Source organism: Pelobates fuscus, chromosome 13, assembly GCF_036172605.1.
Source record: "Pelobates fuscus isolate aPelFus1 chromosome 13, aPelFus1.pri, whole genome shotgun sequence".
NCBI lineage: Eukaryota > Metazoa > Chordata > Amphibia > Anura > Pelobatidae > Pelobates > Pelobates fuscus.
Window position 1 is genome coordinate 38,399,199 of NC_086329.1, and position 15,352 is coordinate 38,414,550.

Below are 15,352 nucleotides of genomic sequence, written 5' to 3' on the forward strand. Positions count from 1 at the left end.
TAAAAGGTGTTTTATAGCCTTCCCTCTTACTGGGTGACTCACACATTGTCTAGTTAACTCATTGTCTGCTGATCAATGTTGTTAAAAGATTTAGCTTGCGGGGAACGTTATAATTTTTAGTGAGAGGGAGCGAGATCGAACACACCATTGATCTCCACCTACAAAAGGTAATTCTTGCACAGAGATTGTAAGGATGCTGTAAAACAGCTAGCACAAGTAATAATGTGTGTACCAACATTTTTTTTCCAAGGAAGGTCTCACAAACCACTTGTGCACAGGGAAGGCTGGCTAATGCTGCACATCGCTAGTGGCTAACTTTGATATCCCAGGTAATAATAGATTACAATTCCCACAATGCTAAACCAGCCTGAAGGTTGGCAGAGCATTGTGGTACATCTAGTTCACAAACGTTTGGTGTTCTAAGTTAGCCGTCACAACTCTGGAAGTGCTGGGTGATTTTTACAATTCACTTGCTCAATGTACGTTGTGCACATTGTCCACCACTTTTATACATAGTATCTAAACTAAAGGCTGAAAAGAGTTCAGGCTGTGAATGATAGGTGTTGCAGGACAAATGGAGACTCGTAGTTTTGGCGTGAGATGCAATCTAGTAGCACAACTCACATGACACTCAGCCCACCAATCCAGCTGTGGATACATCTCATGATCTTGGCTCAGCCTAATGCAAAATAATGTAAAATAGTATTTCAAACAGCCATTGTAGAGCTCTGCCATGTATCTTTGACAGGAGAAACAGTTGGGTGTGTATTTGTATCAGCAGTACAGGTTTATTGTTAATTCTGTTATCAGGAAATAGAATGTTTAGTAAGAATCTCATATTCAATTCATGATGGATGTGTGGGCCAACTTCCTAGCCTGGATGTTTGAGCAGGTTCCACATACCTCAGTTAAATTTAAAAGTAAAATAATTTTTACAATTTTTTATTTATTTATTATGTCTAGGCATATATGAGTAGGGTTATAATTCCCTCTTCATGAGACCCTTCCATTCGAGATGGAAAATGTGCTAATACACTCCACATCATTCCCAATAGCGAGATCTAAAATGTCCACCCTACGCCATCTCCATAACGCAGCTAAGTCCCTAGTGCCTGCCCTCTGGAAACAAAACATAACCCCAACATTGAGTCAGTGGTTAGAGAGGGTGAACAAGATCCACGCAGCAGAAGCATTACATGCATTACCTGCTGTGGGATAGCACAAAACACGCAGAAACGTGTTGGCCGTGGATGGAGTTCCTGGCGTGGAGGGATGCTGGAGTGCATGGGGTGGGGGCAGACTTGAGATGAGGTGATAGACTCTCTTTACTTCTACATTCTTTTGTTCATTACTTACTTTTTTCATTCTACTACTTTGCTCACTTTTAATTGCTTGCATCCCGTTATCTGACATTATCATTAATTTCTCAGAGGATACTCAAAGGAGTAAGTTGATGAAGATGTGAGATGAGATGGGAGATCTATAATCTACGGGTAGTAGATGAGCTAGCGCTCTGTTTTGGACAGTCATTTATTTGTGGGGCACTGGGAAGACACGGTCATAGCTTCAGTCAGTTGGTCTTGGTTGTACAGGATAAGTTTTTTGTATTTTAAATTTGAGGGCTGGATCTATTTGATATTTGCGCGTTATATTGGTTTACCTATGTGATTGTAAACAATACTTAATTTATGTGCACTGTCACTGGAGATAGATTATCTGTTAGACCAGACTACTGACTTGATTCGTATACACTGTCCTTTCATTTGATTTATTGTGCATATGTGATCTATATTCCCCGCTCTCATGTATGATCCTGCTTGGCTTACCTTAATGTCTCATGTTCTGGAGAATATGTGTGTCTCATATCACTGTGTACTGTATGTGCTTTTTGTATACAGTATCTGCACAACCCCCAATAAACACTTTGATTAAAAAAAACAAAAAAACCCAAAAACCTCCTTCATGATATCTTAAGTTTTCATGTACGATAGTAGGGAAAAGACTAATTGTTTTTACCTGTAATCTACTCTGCATTTGTCTTATCGCTTTAATATCTAAATAATTTATCATTTGCTGGCAGTGCTGTTGAGCTAACTGACCGTTACCCTGCTCTTTTTTTTTTTTCTCACAGACTTGGGGATCAGTTTTACAAAGAAGCAATTGAACACTGTCGCAGCTACAACGCGCGGCTTTGTGCTGAGCGCAGCGTACGTCTTCCCTTCCTGGACTCTCAGACTGGTGTTGCCCAAAATAATTGCTACATCTGGATGGAGAAAAGGCACAGAGGACCAGGTAGAGTAATGGTTAGCGATTGCACAAAACAAATAGATTGTTATACTGGATGCACAGAAATGCATAGAGATGCAGCCATCTGTAACATATCTCCTTTAACTCTTTGTCAATTTGTTTATTACGCACCTTTAATCTCACTATGATTACATAAACCCCTTTAGTTACTTACCTGAATGCAGTTCTGCCCACGCTCTTCCCCCGCCGACGTCAGCCGGCGGGGAGCACCTAATAAGCATGTGCGGCAATGGCCACGCGCGTTAGACCTCCCCATAGAAAATCTGACGCTGGAGGTCCGTGAGGACGTCCAGTGTCAGATAACGGACCAAAAGTCTCTGTGGATTCTGGAAGCGCCCCCAGTGGCTGTCTGGTAGACAGCCACAGAGGGCAGACTTAGAGCTGCAATATAAATATGATGCAATGTTTTACATGGAAGCACTAAGTGCAAAAGGGTCACAGCACCCAGACCACGTCAATTAGCTGAAATGGTCCGGGTACCTGGAGTGTCCCTTTAAGTAATGAGCACCGAATGTCCCATAACACAGGCAGTCGCCTAAAGGCCCATTTTATTAGGGTAAACAGGCATGACTTAATGACAGCTCAGCCCCCTTGTGGCCAAACACTAAACAGTTGTTGTTTTTTTCCTTCATCACACCTGTTTGGTGCATGTTTTGCACACTTTCACATTCTCCGCACACGTAAAGCCTTTTAATCTATTCAAATTATCTCATTTGTAAGGTTGCTGCCTCTGTAAATGTTATTCACAGAGCCACGAAAATGCTGGTTTCAGCAGAAATGCCTAATTTATTTGTGTTCACTACAAATGACCCCAGCTGACCAAGGAACACTTTATGTGTCTGTTGTGAGGGATTTATTGTGGGTTCAATCCTGCTCACACTACATTGCAGCAATAACCATTTATATGCCTATTTAAATGGTGTAGTAGCTGTCACTTTGAGCGCTGCATACAGCACATCTTTCACTCTAGTGCCACTAAAATTGTCCACAACTGGCAGAGGAGAGCCCCAGTTATAAAATGATACCTGGGACTCCCCAGAGTGAGCAGGAATTTAACCCAGCTCACAGCAATACTGAAGGACGTTCCATGCCGTCCATGCCGTCCTATTAAGTCCATTCTGTGGAGGAACGGCATGGCCGAACATCAGGAAAAGAGTCAATATTTGTATTGTTTGTTATGTACAATGGAGAAAAAAAAATAAAACATTTCAAAAAATATCATCTAACACCCACGCTAAAGCAAATAAATCTACAAAGCATTAATGTGCTCACATTGTGCAGGGGTGGCTCCAGGACAGTTGTATACTTACCCTGCTCGATGTTGGAGAAAGAAGAGGCGTTTACATCCCCCTGAAGATCCGAGATTGAGACTTTTGGAAATCAAATCAGGTTGGTGGAACTCCATATTTACTAAAAAAACAATTAACGTGTTTCCTTATTTGATTGACAGTCAATTTAAACTGCATTTACAACATTGTGTAAAAAAGGGAAAACCGTGTTATTTTACATCTTTGCTTATAATCATATGTATATATATTTATAGTAATAAAATAACACTAACCCTACCCTTTAATCCAACCCTAAAATTAACCCTAAAGAAACCCTTTCCTAATATTCGTACAGATCTCAGCAGATGGGTTTTCTAGTTAAAGCAGAGAGTGGAAAGTTGCCTCCATCTACTGGTTGTTTACAGAATTACAGACATATCACTGTAGGCTAAAAATCTGGCATGCCGATTACACTGTGATGGGTGCCGGGGCCATGCTGGGAGACCCTGTCCGGGTCTATCCAGACCTTGAGCTCGTTCAGCCGCAGCGTTCTCAAAGCCCCCTGGATGTTGATCAATTTTTGGTTTTATTTGTCTTCAATACTAAGTTACAGACACATTCTGCTTTAGGGGGGGTTTATTATCTTTTTTTTATTTTTAGCTACAACAGCATAATTTTACATTCTCTCCAACTCTATTAGCGGAATTAAAGTTGGTTTAAAAGAGTGTTGCATTTAAATTGGTTTTAAAGCCAACTATGTACAAGAAAAGTGCAAAAGGCTATTGTCCCTTTTCAACAAAAAGTAGCTTGATTAAGTAAGTGTATCCATAGATATAGAAAGATCATTGTTGTTTACAGTGCATGTTATTATTGAAGAAAGCTTAGTTAAAATATATAATCTAAGCTTTTCTGGTGATATCTCCTTTGATTTATGGCCGACTCGCTTTGCTGGCTGGGATTAATGTGTGGAGTTCTGTTCCATCTATGCTTGCAATCTGTTCGATTGCGTGAATGCCAGCACTACATAGTTTTTCAATTTCCTTAGCTTGCCCATTGGCTGTGGGATTTTACCCCGACATACTTACATTTATGAAACAGAACATCTGATGTGCAGAAAGCATCTTTATAATTTTGTGATTTATGAATTAAATGGGGAAGTTGAATAACTGTTTTTATAAGCAAATAAACGAGGTGTGTTATCTCGTGACATGCCGCTGAATCCAGTAAGCAGCTTTTTGTTTGAACAAATATTTTATTGTTAACCCCTTAAGGACCATTGTGAAGTTGTCATTAAAGTATGGTGAACGGTCGTAATACTCCCATGAATTTATGAATGGGTCATATACACTTATATTTTCATATGCATTATCCATCCCTAAGTTTTGATGATGGCCTACATAATAACGTAGGTATTTGTGTTGATATGGGTAGCTATTGTTGGTTCTCAGGATTATAGAATACTCCCCAAATCTCTCAGCCTTTCAATGCACCCCTCACTGCTCAGGCTATTGCTGAGGATCCAGGCTGCTGGTGGCAATTGACTTTCATTCTGTGTTAAACCGTCTTAAAATGTTTTTGAGTCTCTTTCAATTTACTCATAAAACAGTGGGATGTACAACCCTCCATACCCTGCTCAAACCATTGCACAATGGTTTCATTATTATTTGTCCAAAGTATTTTTTTTTTACAGTTTGCAGGATTCAGCCATGCTGAATCTTCACTAATGTTGTCTGCGTAACTGAATTTATATTGGCTGGGAAAAAAATGGTTTGTGAAAAAGTGTAAAAAAAAAAAAAAAGTTTTACACCTTTATTGTCCTTATACAACAGCCACTACAATAAGCTGTAATGGTTATGGACTTTAGACTTTTTAAATGGACACTATAATCACCAGAACAACTACAGTTTATTGTTTTTTTTCTGGTGAGTAGAATCATTCCCTTCAGGCTTTTTGCTGTAAACACTGTCTTTTTAGAGAAAGTGCAGTGTTTACATTACAGCCTAGTGATAACTCCACTGGCCACTCCTCAGATGGCTGCAAGCGGTGATTCCTATCTCAGTCTTGCCTTGTATGCATCACAACATTCAGTATCTCCACCCTCTGCATGGAGACACTGAACTTTCCTCATAGAGATGCATTGATTCAATTCATCTCTATGAGGAGATGCTGATTGGCCAGGGCTGTTTTTGACTTGTGCTTGCTCTGCCCCTGACCTACCTTTTTGAGAGTCTCAGCCAATCTTATGAGGAAGCATTGTGAATGGTCAGACCACCACTTCTGATGATGTCAGCAGACAGCAGGCAGTTCAGAGGAAGACAGGGGCAGAGCCAGCAGCTGCAGACTTGAATACAAGTAAGATTTTACTATATTTAAGGAGGCAAGAGAGGGCTAGATGGTGGTTTTAACACCATAGGAGCATTGCACAGACAATCTGAGAATAGAGAGACAGAGAACATATACATTTTATTTACATACCATACATCTAACATAAAGTGCAATGGACTTTTAGCCTGTTATGGGAAGGAAGCATGTGCCCCTTGCAAACCCACTGAAAACATGATTGCTGCTCTCAGCAAGAGACAGGAGTAATAAAATACATTAAAATATGAACTTCATTGTATAACATGAGTCAAACCAGATGGTAATAAAACTGAAAACCATATGTCATTACAGGTTCACGACGCTTTAAATCACATGTTTTGATTTAAATATTGATTGTTAAACGTAAGGAGTAATTCGTGCCGGCTGTTGTAATTTTTAATATTTGCAAACGGATGAATATTTCAGATTTAGAATGATACCTTTTCAGATTAGTTTGTTATATCATAACTGATTTTATTTACTTATTTAATTGTAGTGGTTTGCCCTGTTACCTGCCTCTCCACCAGGTGCCAAACCTTCTCTGATGCTGGATGATACAAATGTCAGATGCCAATCACACCGGTCATTCATTGGCTGAGAGCATCAGAAAAGCGCTGTCAGCCAATGAATGACTATTGGGTATGCCAGCCTGGAACTCTAGTTCTGGGCTAGCCAAACACATACTAATGGTGTTGCCAGATTTGGAGTTACACCTCTAACCACAATATAAAATATGTCTGTATGTGCAGAATTCCATATTGAGAAACTGCACAGACTGCAAGCACCATAACTACTTCAAATCACTGAAGTGGTCATGGTGTTTGGAGTAACCCTCTAAGATTCAGTGTTTATTGCGATTACTTTGTATAACAGTGGGAATCAGATATATTTCTGAACTTTGCATGTTCTTTTTATAACATTTTTGGATTAATGGAATTGATTTATCAAAATTGTTAAAATTGCATGAATATACAGCCTCATGCTACGTAACTAATCATTATTTCCTGCTGTATAACCCTTGGACTATAATGTACCTTATATAGAAAACTATCTCAAGAAATAATTTATTTTTTTCCTCCAAAAGTATTTTACGAAAAGAAATCTGATTTAAATTAAAATAAATATATATATATTTTATCCACCCTGCTTTAACTGTATCAATTGCAAGCCAAAAACAAATTTCCATTTTGCCTTCTGTTACTTTCATGTCCGCACTGTTTCTTATCTGTCTAATGTTATAAGTTGAAAAATGTAATACTTCTACAGAGTGAACCCATTACTCTCCGTTTCGTACATTTACGGCAGTTTGTCCGGTATGTGAGCGGATTTCCCTGCACGTACACATAGTTATTGCGATTGTTTATTGTTTTTATGGTGTTGAGCCAGGATACAAACCCACTTTGGGAGGGATGTATTGCCTTTTGCAGTGTAATATGAAAGGAATTTATATTAAATGACTGTTTACATATCTGTGTGACAGTGTCTGCGTTTATTAAAGATATAAACAAGCTATTCAACCTTTTGTGCTGACACTGGCAGCTGCGATAGGAAGAGCCGGCGATTCCTTAGGGGCAGTTGTGTGCCAGGGTCTGTTTCCATGGTAATGCTCGGCTTAGTGTCCTAGGGAGCCCAAAGTCTGCTAATTCCAAAACCTCACAACTCTCTCTGTGATATCCGCAGCAGAGCTGAATGCATACTGATCACACTCTTTTACTGTGACACTTTGTATTTAATCGCATTAAAATGGATATTGTGTCCTGACTGTGTTAGGTTTTACCTACACTTGGCGGGCCAGGTTAATCAGGGAAATTATTTTACTAATCTTTCCTGATGTCATGTAGTAAGTTGGACCACTTGTGTTTTTTTTTTTCTCACATTTTTTTTTTTTATTGAATCTCCAATGTATAGATAAATAGGCATTATAACGGACTGACCTTTCTAGATGTACTAAAATAAAATATTTCAAATATTGCAAATATTTCAGCAATACATTACTACATTGCCACTATGCTGTTATACAGGAGTGTCAAAACATGTAGATTCCTAGTTGTTCTAGGTCTGCATCTTCCAATCCATGCCGGTGCAAGGTTTAATGACTACACATTTTGCCCAGCTGCTCTTTGTGTCTCTTTCTCCTGCCCAGCTCCTCTGTGTGTCTCTTTCTCCTGCCCAGCTCCTCTGTGTGTCTCTTTCTCCTGCCCAGCTCCTCTGTGTGTCTCTTTCTACCACCCAGCTCCTCTGTGTGTCTCTTTCTCCTGCCCAGCTCCTCTGTGTGTCTCTTTCTCCTGCCCAGCTCCTCTGTGTGTCTCTTTCTCCTGCCCAGCTCCTCTGTGTGTCTCTTTCTCCTGCCCAGCTCCTCTGTGTGTCTCTTTCTCCTGCCCAGCTCCTCTGTGTGTCTCTTTCTCCTGCCCAGCTCCTCTGTGTGTCTCTTTCTCCTGCCCAGCTGCTCTTTGTGTCTCTTTCTCCTGCCCAGCTCCTCTGTGTGTCTCTTTCTCCTGCCCAGCTCCTCTGTGTGTCTCTTTCTCCTGCCCAGCTCCTCTGTGTGTCTCTTTCTACCACCCAGCTCCTCTGTGTGTCTCTTTCTCCTGCCCAGCTCCTCTGTGTGTCTCTTTCTCCTGCCCAGCTCCTCTGTGTGTCTCTTTCTCCTGCCCAGCTCCTCTGTGTGTCTCTTTCTCCTGCCCAGCTCCTCTGTGTGTCTCTTTCTCCTGCCCAGCTCCTCTGTGTGTCTCTTTCTCCTGCCCAGCTCCTCTGTGTGTCTCTTTCTCCTGCCCAGCTCCTCTGTGTGTCTCTTTCTCCTGCCAGTCTGCTTGGAGTGTCTCTTTCTATAGTGTCCTGTAGCAGTTTAGGTGTCTGCTCCCCTCCGAGTGTATGAAATGGGTATTTTACTTGCCCTTTAGCTCCTCGCTGACGGTTCTGCCACCTTGCGTTCCTGCCAATCTTGTCTATGTGGAAGCACTGGAAGGCTAGTGTGATGCCTGGCAAACAGCCTCTCTGCACCAATCAAATGCTGCTCTAGGAACAGTATTTGATTGAAAACAGAGTTTGACTTGGTTCTAACAGGGGAAGTGTCTGGTGGTTGTCAGGAAGACAGCCATTAGAGTTGTGTTAAACCTGTAATGAAAACATTGCATTTTATACAAAAGTGCAATGTTTTACTTTGCAGGGTTCAAACTAAAGGACTACTGCACCCCCCAGACACTTCAGTAGAGATGAAGTGTTCTGGGTGTCTTTAGTTGTTTACATCTTTTCTGAAGTAGTAACAAGCCAGTTCTGTGAACAAGGTATTTGTTTGCCTACACTGTACCCATTACTGTTTACAGTGTGCTCCAGGATTTAAAGGCCCTTCACATGTTAGATAAGGCCTAGCTAGTGGCAGGAGAGGGACAGTTTACCAACATCAGGGGATTCCAGTTATTATTTGCCCTTCTAGTTTATGGGCAGTTGCAGATGGGCACTACGTAGTAGATGCTGTCGTCGGTATCCTGTATTTAGAGTTGTTCACTAGTGTTAGTCAATTAGTTACTACATTGCTTGTTGCTTTTCTATCTCCCCAGATAGAACAGAATTCAAGGTTTATTGCTGTCCTGTAATCTGTCTATTTTTGGCACTATGACAGAGGCTGCAGGCTCTTTCCTCAAATATAGGACAAGATCTACAATTCTTTAAAGGCTACAATTCATGATTGTACCCACAGGGTTGAAGAAGAATACAGTTATTTGTAACCAGAAATTAACTTTCTTTATTATTCTACAATCTTTATTTTTGCAAATAGGGTTTTGTACAAATGGAAGATAGGTACAAAGGGAAAGAATAAAGGATACCAATTAGTAAAGCTAACAACAATTGTTGATACACAGTCAAACAAATCGGGAGAGGTTGTGTAAATAAGTGCTATAGTTCCATATAACAATACGTTATTTTTAGATATACCATATACAGTCGACAGGGAAACTGACATATGGTGAAGCAGCATACTCACCAGGATAAAAGGGATGGAATCACCTAACTTGAATCCATTATACATGTATGCATTTTCAACATAGGTGTAGCCGTGATCCAACCCCTCCACAGCATAGCCAGCACTCTTCGGGACTTTCGGGTCAAATCTATGTATCTGTTCCGAAGTTCTACACCGTCCGTAAAGGAGTCTGTACAGTGTTTTGTAAGATCGGATAGTGCAAATATATCTGTCCAAGTGGAGGTTGTGGTACGGGGACAATGCACCATACAAATGGTGTAACTGATGATATCTAAAGCAAATGAGCTGGGTTGGTTCCCTCCCCTCAAAAAGCGTTAGGAGTGGTAAACTAAATTTAAACATGTGAAGCAACACCTATCCCAGCATATATCATAGTATACTGTCTCAAGCTAGACACGATGTGTAATAAGTAGCTGTAACAAACGCTTTAAGGATAAGACATATATGCCGTGTATAGAAATCCACGCTGAGTATTTGTTGAGTGCCTGGCATACATAGATGCTTGAAAGAGGGTACAAGGTTAGTACCCGGGGGAACAAGTTAGGCTAGGCCTTGGTGTGTGTGTGGTGGCATAGTATAGGTGCCACTTAACAGGCTATGAGTACGGAATTATATTACCGCTGGGTCCACACCATTGCGGGTTTCCACATAACATATAAGTAAAATATTGGCCCCGCACAATGGATGTGAAATTAATAGATAAAGAAAGATATTAACCCTGGGATATATAAAAGAAAATCTTCCACCAGCCAGAGGCATGGGCTAGGGGAGAATCTATAACCATATCCCTTAGTTAAAAGAGAGAGTGAGGTCACCTGGTTGCACTAGTATAGCAGGGATAACCCTAATTACTAGAAATAGGAAAGGCAGGAGAACAATATCCAAGACAGCTACTCCAAATGGAGCAAGGTGTATAGGATTTAGTGCAACCTAAAATAGATTAGTAGCAAAAAAAAAGCCAAATATATAGATATATAAAACCTTTATTACTCCTTTAGGCATAGAGCTACCATCTCTAATAAGGGGTCCTAAATAGGAACAAATATCTACACACCAGGTATAAATGATTATGATGATCACTGCTCCGTTCCCACCATAACCACCATACCCCATAGAGTATATAACCTCATCTGTGTGGATGTGAAATTAAGTACATGTTTAAAAGGCTAGTTAGTTGGCATGTTCTGGCCCTCGGATAGGTTACTGCGCAATAGACGAGAATATATGTAGGATAAAGACTCCAGCTAGGTGATGGTAGCTTAACCAGCACAGGACGTAAGATGCATATCAGGCTGCTCAATCTTAGCATGACTGGGGCTTAAAGGTAAAAGATAAGCAATGTCAGGTCAAAATAAAAGTGAAAATAATTAAATAAAATATAATGAAGTGTGAGTTATATGTTTGTTGGCATGCAACAAGCATTCTGGTGGGCCAATAAGTAAGTCAGATATCTGACTAGTGAGAGACTTGGGCTATTAAGTCCCGAGTCAGCCGATGCCCTGGTGGAGAACGAAAGTGGCTGAGTGGCATTATGTTACAGGGTCCGAGCAAGACTTACCCACCCACCCCCCCCCCAGCCCTAGGCTATCTTGAAGGCCTGCATCCAAAGTCATAGAAACATAGAATGTGACGGCAGATAAGAACCATTCGGCCCATCTAGTCTACCCGATTTTCTAAATACTTTCATTAGTCCCTGGCCTTATCTTATATCTAGGATAGCATGCTTAAACTCCCTCACTGTGTTAACCTCTACCACTTCAGCTGGAAGGCTATTCCATGCATCAACTACCCTCTCAGTAAAGTAATACTTCCTAATATTATTTTTAAACCTTTGCCCCTCTAATTTAAGACTGTCCTCTTGTTGTGGTAGTTTTTCTTCTTTTAAATATAGTTTCCTCCTTTACTGTGTTGATTCCCTTTATGTATTTAAATGTTTCTATCATATCCCCCCTGTCTCGTCTTTCCACCAAGCTATACATGTTAAGATCCTTTAACCTTTCCTGGTAAGTTTTATCCTGCAATCCATGAACCAGTTTAGTAGCCCTTCTCTGAACTCTCTCTAAAGTATCAATATCCTTCTGAAGATACGGTCTCCAGTACTGCGTACAATACTCCAAGTGAGAGCAAGTCTCTGTATTCATTGTTCAGAGGCTTGCCGTGTCGCGGCTCCCTGTGCCACTGCGTTGTGAACTCTCTCCGACTGTAGTTATGGCATAATTTGCAAACTAAATTAAATAAATGTAAGTAGCAAGTATGCTAATCATTTATACACTACTGCGGGGTATGGTTACATAGGCTGGCAGTCGTGTATACATTAGTGCTGGTGTGTGTATTTCTGAGTGTGTCTGGCATTGTCTACCTGTGTATATGCATGAAAGTGTGTGTCTGACCGAGGGTATCCATGTGTGTGAATGTATGTCTTTCTGAGCATGTGTCTGGGACCGTATGTGTGTGGGGTAGCTGCTTGCGGTGTGTTGTGTTTATGGGGGCTGCCTGTGACCTTTGTGTATGTGTGTATGATGAATGTCTTCAGTTTGTGACTGTGACAAGGTGAGTAAAGGGGTAACTGTGGCAGGGTGAGGGGGTATATGAGACAGGGTTAGGCGGGTGAGTGTGAAAGAATGAAGGAGGATGAGAATGATGGGGGGCGATTTTGACATGATTGGAGGAGGAAGTTTGACAGGGCATGGGGAAGTAAGTGTGACAGAATTGGAGGAGGTTAATGTGACTGGTTGCATGTGGCATAGTAGGGGGTGTATCACAGGGTTAGGGTGAATGTGTCATGTTTGGAGGAGGCAGTGACTGGGCACAACATTCGCTAACTTCCAATATTCTGGGACTACTCCTGTTAGTCCATGAACTTGGGAGCTCACAGAGGAGACAGAGTTCTTCCCTTTAGGGGGAAGGCAGTTAATCCTGATGGGCTGTCGCCACCTGCGGTGTAGGATCTTCAGCATTGGTGGTCAATACACTGGGAGTGTGTCTCTGTTGATCTTCAGCCCAGGTAGGCCACGGGTAGGAGACTGTAATGCTGTTTCGGAAGAAGCACCCAGGGAGGGACCTGCTCATCTCCTGTCTCGCGTCCCTCCACTCTCTCTCTCCAACCAGCACCGTTGTTGTTTTAAGACGAGCTTATAGTTTCGCCCAGTTGTTGTCAAAGATCATGGTCAGGCGTTGCTGTATGTGCTCATATGCACGTGTGGCCTTTGTAGGTTCCTGTACACAATGTGGTAGCGTGTCAGCCATCTTGTGGTAATCTGCCCCTTCCACGACCTGTGTCAGTGCGGGTGCTGGAAGGCAGCAGAGGTTAGTGTGGTTCACCAGTGGGGACCGGGAAAACCCCCACCAGTCCAGAGGAGAGGGGGGCAGCTATGCATCGATCAGAGAACTGGGAGAGCGTCCGTCTCTCCTCAGCTCAAGCAGGCCGCATTTCCCTATCCGGTAACACAGAGCAGAACAGGCTTGTGTAGGGTATCCTCGGGTACACCGTCGGCAGCTTAGCAGGGTGAGCACTGTTTAAGGTCAGAATGAGCTTGTGGCCCACAGCTAGACCCAGTTTTTCGGTACTAGATGTGGGAGCTCAGACGATCATGTCTTGCTCCGCCACCCTAAAAAATATTGTTGACAATGTGCAACAACTCTAAATGTTAATTTTGTTTTATTGTGTCTAGTTATGTAACTTTTTTTTTATAAATGGGGAGCTACTTATTTGCTTAGAGCGTCACCTCAATGCTTTAGCCAACCAGCGGGGCCCCTGCCCCTGAAACTCCATTTCAGAAGTCAGATGCTACTGGGAGAATTGCACTGGAGGCAACATTTGGGGTTAAACCCCTTCAGTTACGAAAGTGCCTGGGGTCTTACTTTTAATTAAGTTGTTATGGTGACCGCAGTGTTCCTTTAAACTAAAGTTGTTTTTTTTGTTGTAAATCTTTCTTTTATTATGGCATATGCGTTATGGGGTACAGAAGAGAAAGAGGAGGTATTGTGGGGTAACACAAGGTGGTGGTAACAAGGTAACAATACACCTCTGATAAAGACTGCCATATTTTTTGTTTTTTTAGAACGTCATATAAACAGGTTTATACAAGCGTGGTTAATAAAATAGGAATTAGAATAATAGACATTTGTCGCTGAAACAGTCGTCGCTGAAACAGTCGTCGCTTAACCAGTCGTCGCTTAACCAGTCGTCGCTTAACCAGTCGTCGCTTAACCAGTCGTCGCCTAACCAGTCGTCGCCTAACCAGTCGTCGCCTAACCAGTCGTCGCCTAACCAGTCGTCGCCTAACCAGTCGTCGCCTAACCAGTCGTCGCCTAACCAGTCGTCGCCTAACCAGTCGTCGCCTAACCAGTCGTCGCCTAACCAGTCGTCGCCTAACCAGTCGTCGCCTAACCAGTCGTCGCCTAACCAGTCGTCGCCTAACCAGTCGTCGCCTAACCAGTCGTCGCCTAACCAGTCGTCGCCTAACCAGTCGTCGCCTAACCAGTCGTCGCCTAACCAGTCGTCGCCTAACCAGTCGTCGCCTAACCAGTCGTCGCCTAACCAGTCGTCGCCTAACCAGTCGTCGCCTAACCAGTCGTCGCCTAACCAGTCGTCGCCTAACCAGTCGTCGCCTAACCAGTCGTCGCCTAACCAGTCGTCGCCTAACCAGTCGTCGCCTAAACAGTCGTCGCCTAAACAGTCGTCGCCTAAACAGTCGTCGCCTAAACAGTCGTCGCCTAAACAGTCGTCGCCTAAACAGTCGTCGCCTAAACAGTCGTCGCCTAAACAGTCGTCGCCTAAACAGTCGTCGCCTAAACAGTCGTCGCCTAAACAGTCGTCGCCTAAACAGTCGTCGCCTAAACAGTCGTCGCCTAACCAGTCGTCGCCTAACCAGTCGTCGCCTAAACAGTCGTCGCCTAAACAGTCGTCGCCTAAACAGTCGTCGCCTAAACAGTCGTCGCCTAAACAGTCGTCGCCTAACCAGTCGTCGCCTAACCAGTCGTCGCCTAACCAGTCGTCGCCTAACCAGTCGTCGCCTAACCAGTCGTCGCCTAACCAGTCGTCGCCTAACCAGTCGTCGCCTAACCAGTCGTCGCCTAACCAGTCGTCGCCTAACCAGTCGTCGCCTAACCAGTCGTCGCCTAACCAGTCGTCGCCTAACCAGTCGTCGCCTAACCAGTCGTCGCCTAACCAGTCGTCGCCTAAACAGTCGTCGCCTAAACAGTCGTCGCCTAAACAGTCGTCGCCTAAACAGTCGTCGCCTAAACAGTCGTCGCCTAAACAGTCGTCGCCTAAACAGTCGTCGCCTAAACAGTCGTCGCCTAAACAGTCGTCGCCTAAACAGTCGTCGCTTAAGCATGTGTCGCTAAAACAATTGTCGCTAAAACAGCCGTCGCTTAATCAGTCGTCGCTTAAACCTTTGTCACTCAAACATTTGTCGCTTAAACCTTTGTCGCT

At 42.7% G+C, this 15,352-nt stretch overlaps 1 protein-coding gene across 4 annotated transcripts in view; it reads left to right on the top strand.

Moving 5' to 3' along the window:
• The window catches only part of DPF3 (double PHD fingers 3), a 198,074-nt gene that overhangs the window by 100,001 nt on the left and 82,721 nt on the right, over window positions 1-15,352 (top strand). For all 4 annotated transcript variants that reach the window (XR_010086293.1, XM_063439706.1, XM_063439704.1 and 1 more), the window contains exons 2-3: window positions 2,132-2,292; window positions 3,589-3,696. Coding sequence is in view for 3 of the 4 variants with exons in the window: in XM_063439706.1 (XP_063295776.1) it covers window positions 2,132-2,292; window positions 3,589-3,696 (269 nt within the window). In the remaining variant the exon portion in view is untranslated. The remainder of the gene's footprint in view (window positions 1-2,131; window positions 2,293-3,588; window positions 3,697-15,352) is intronic.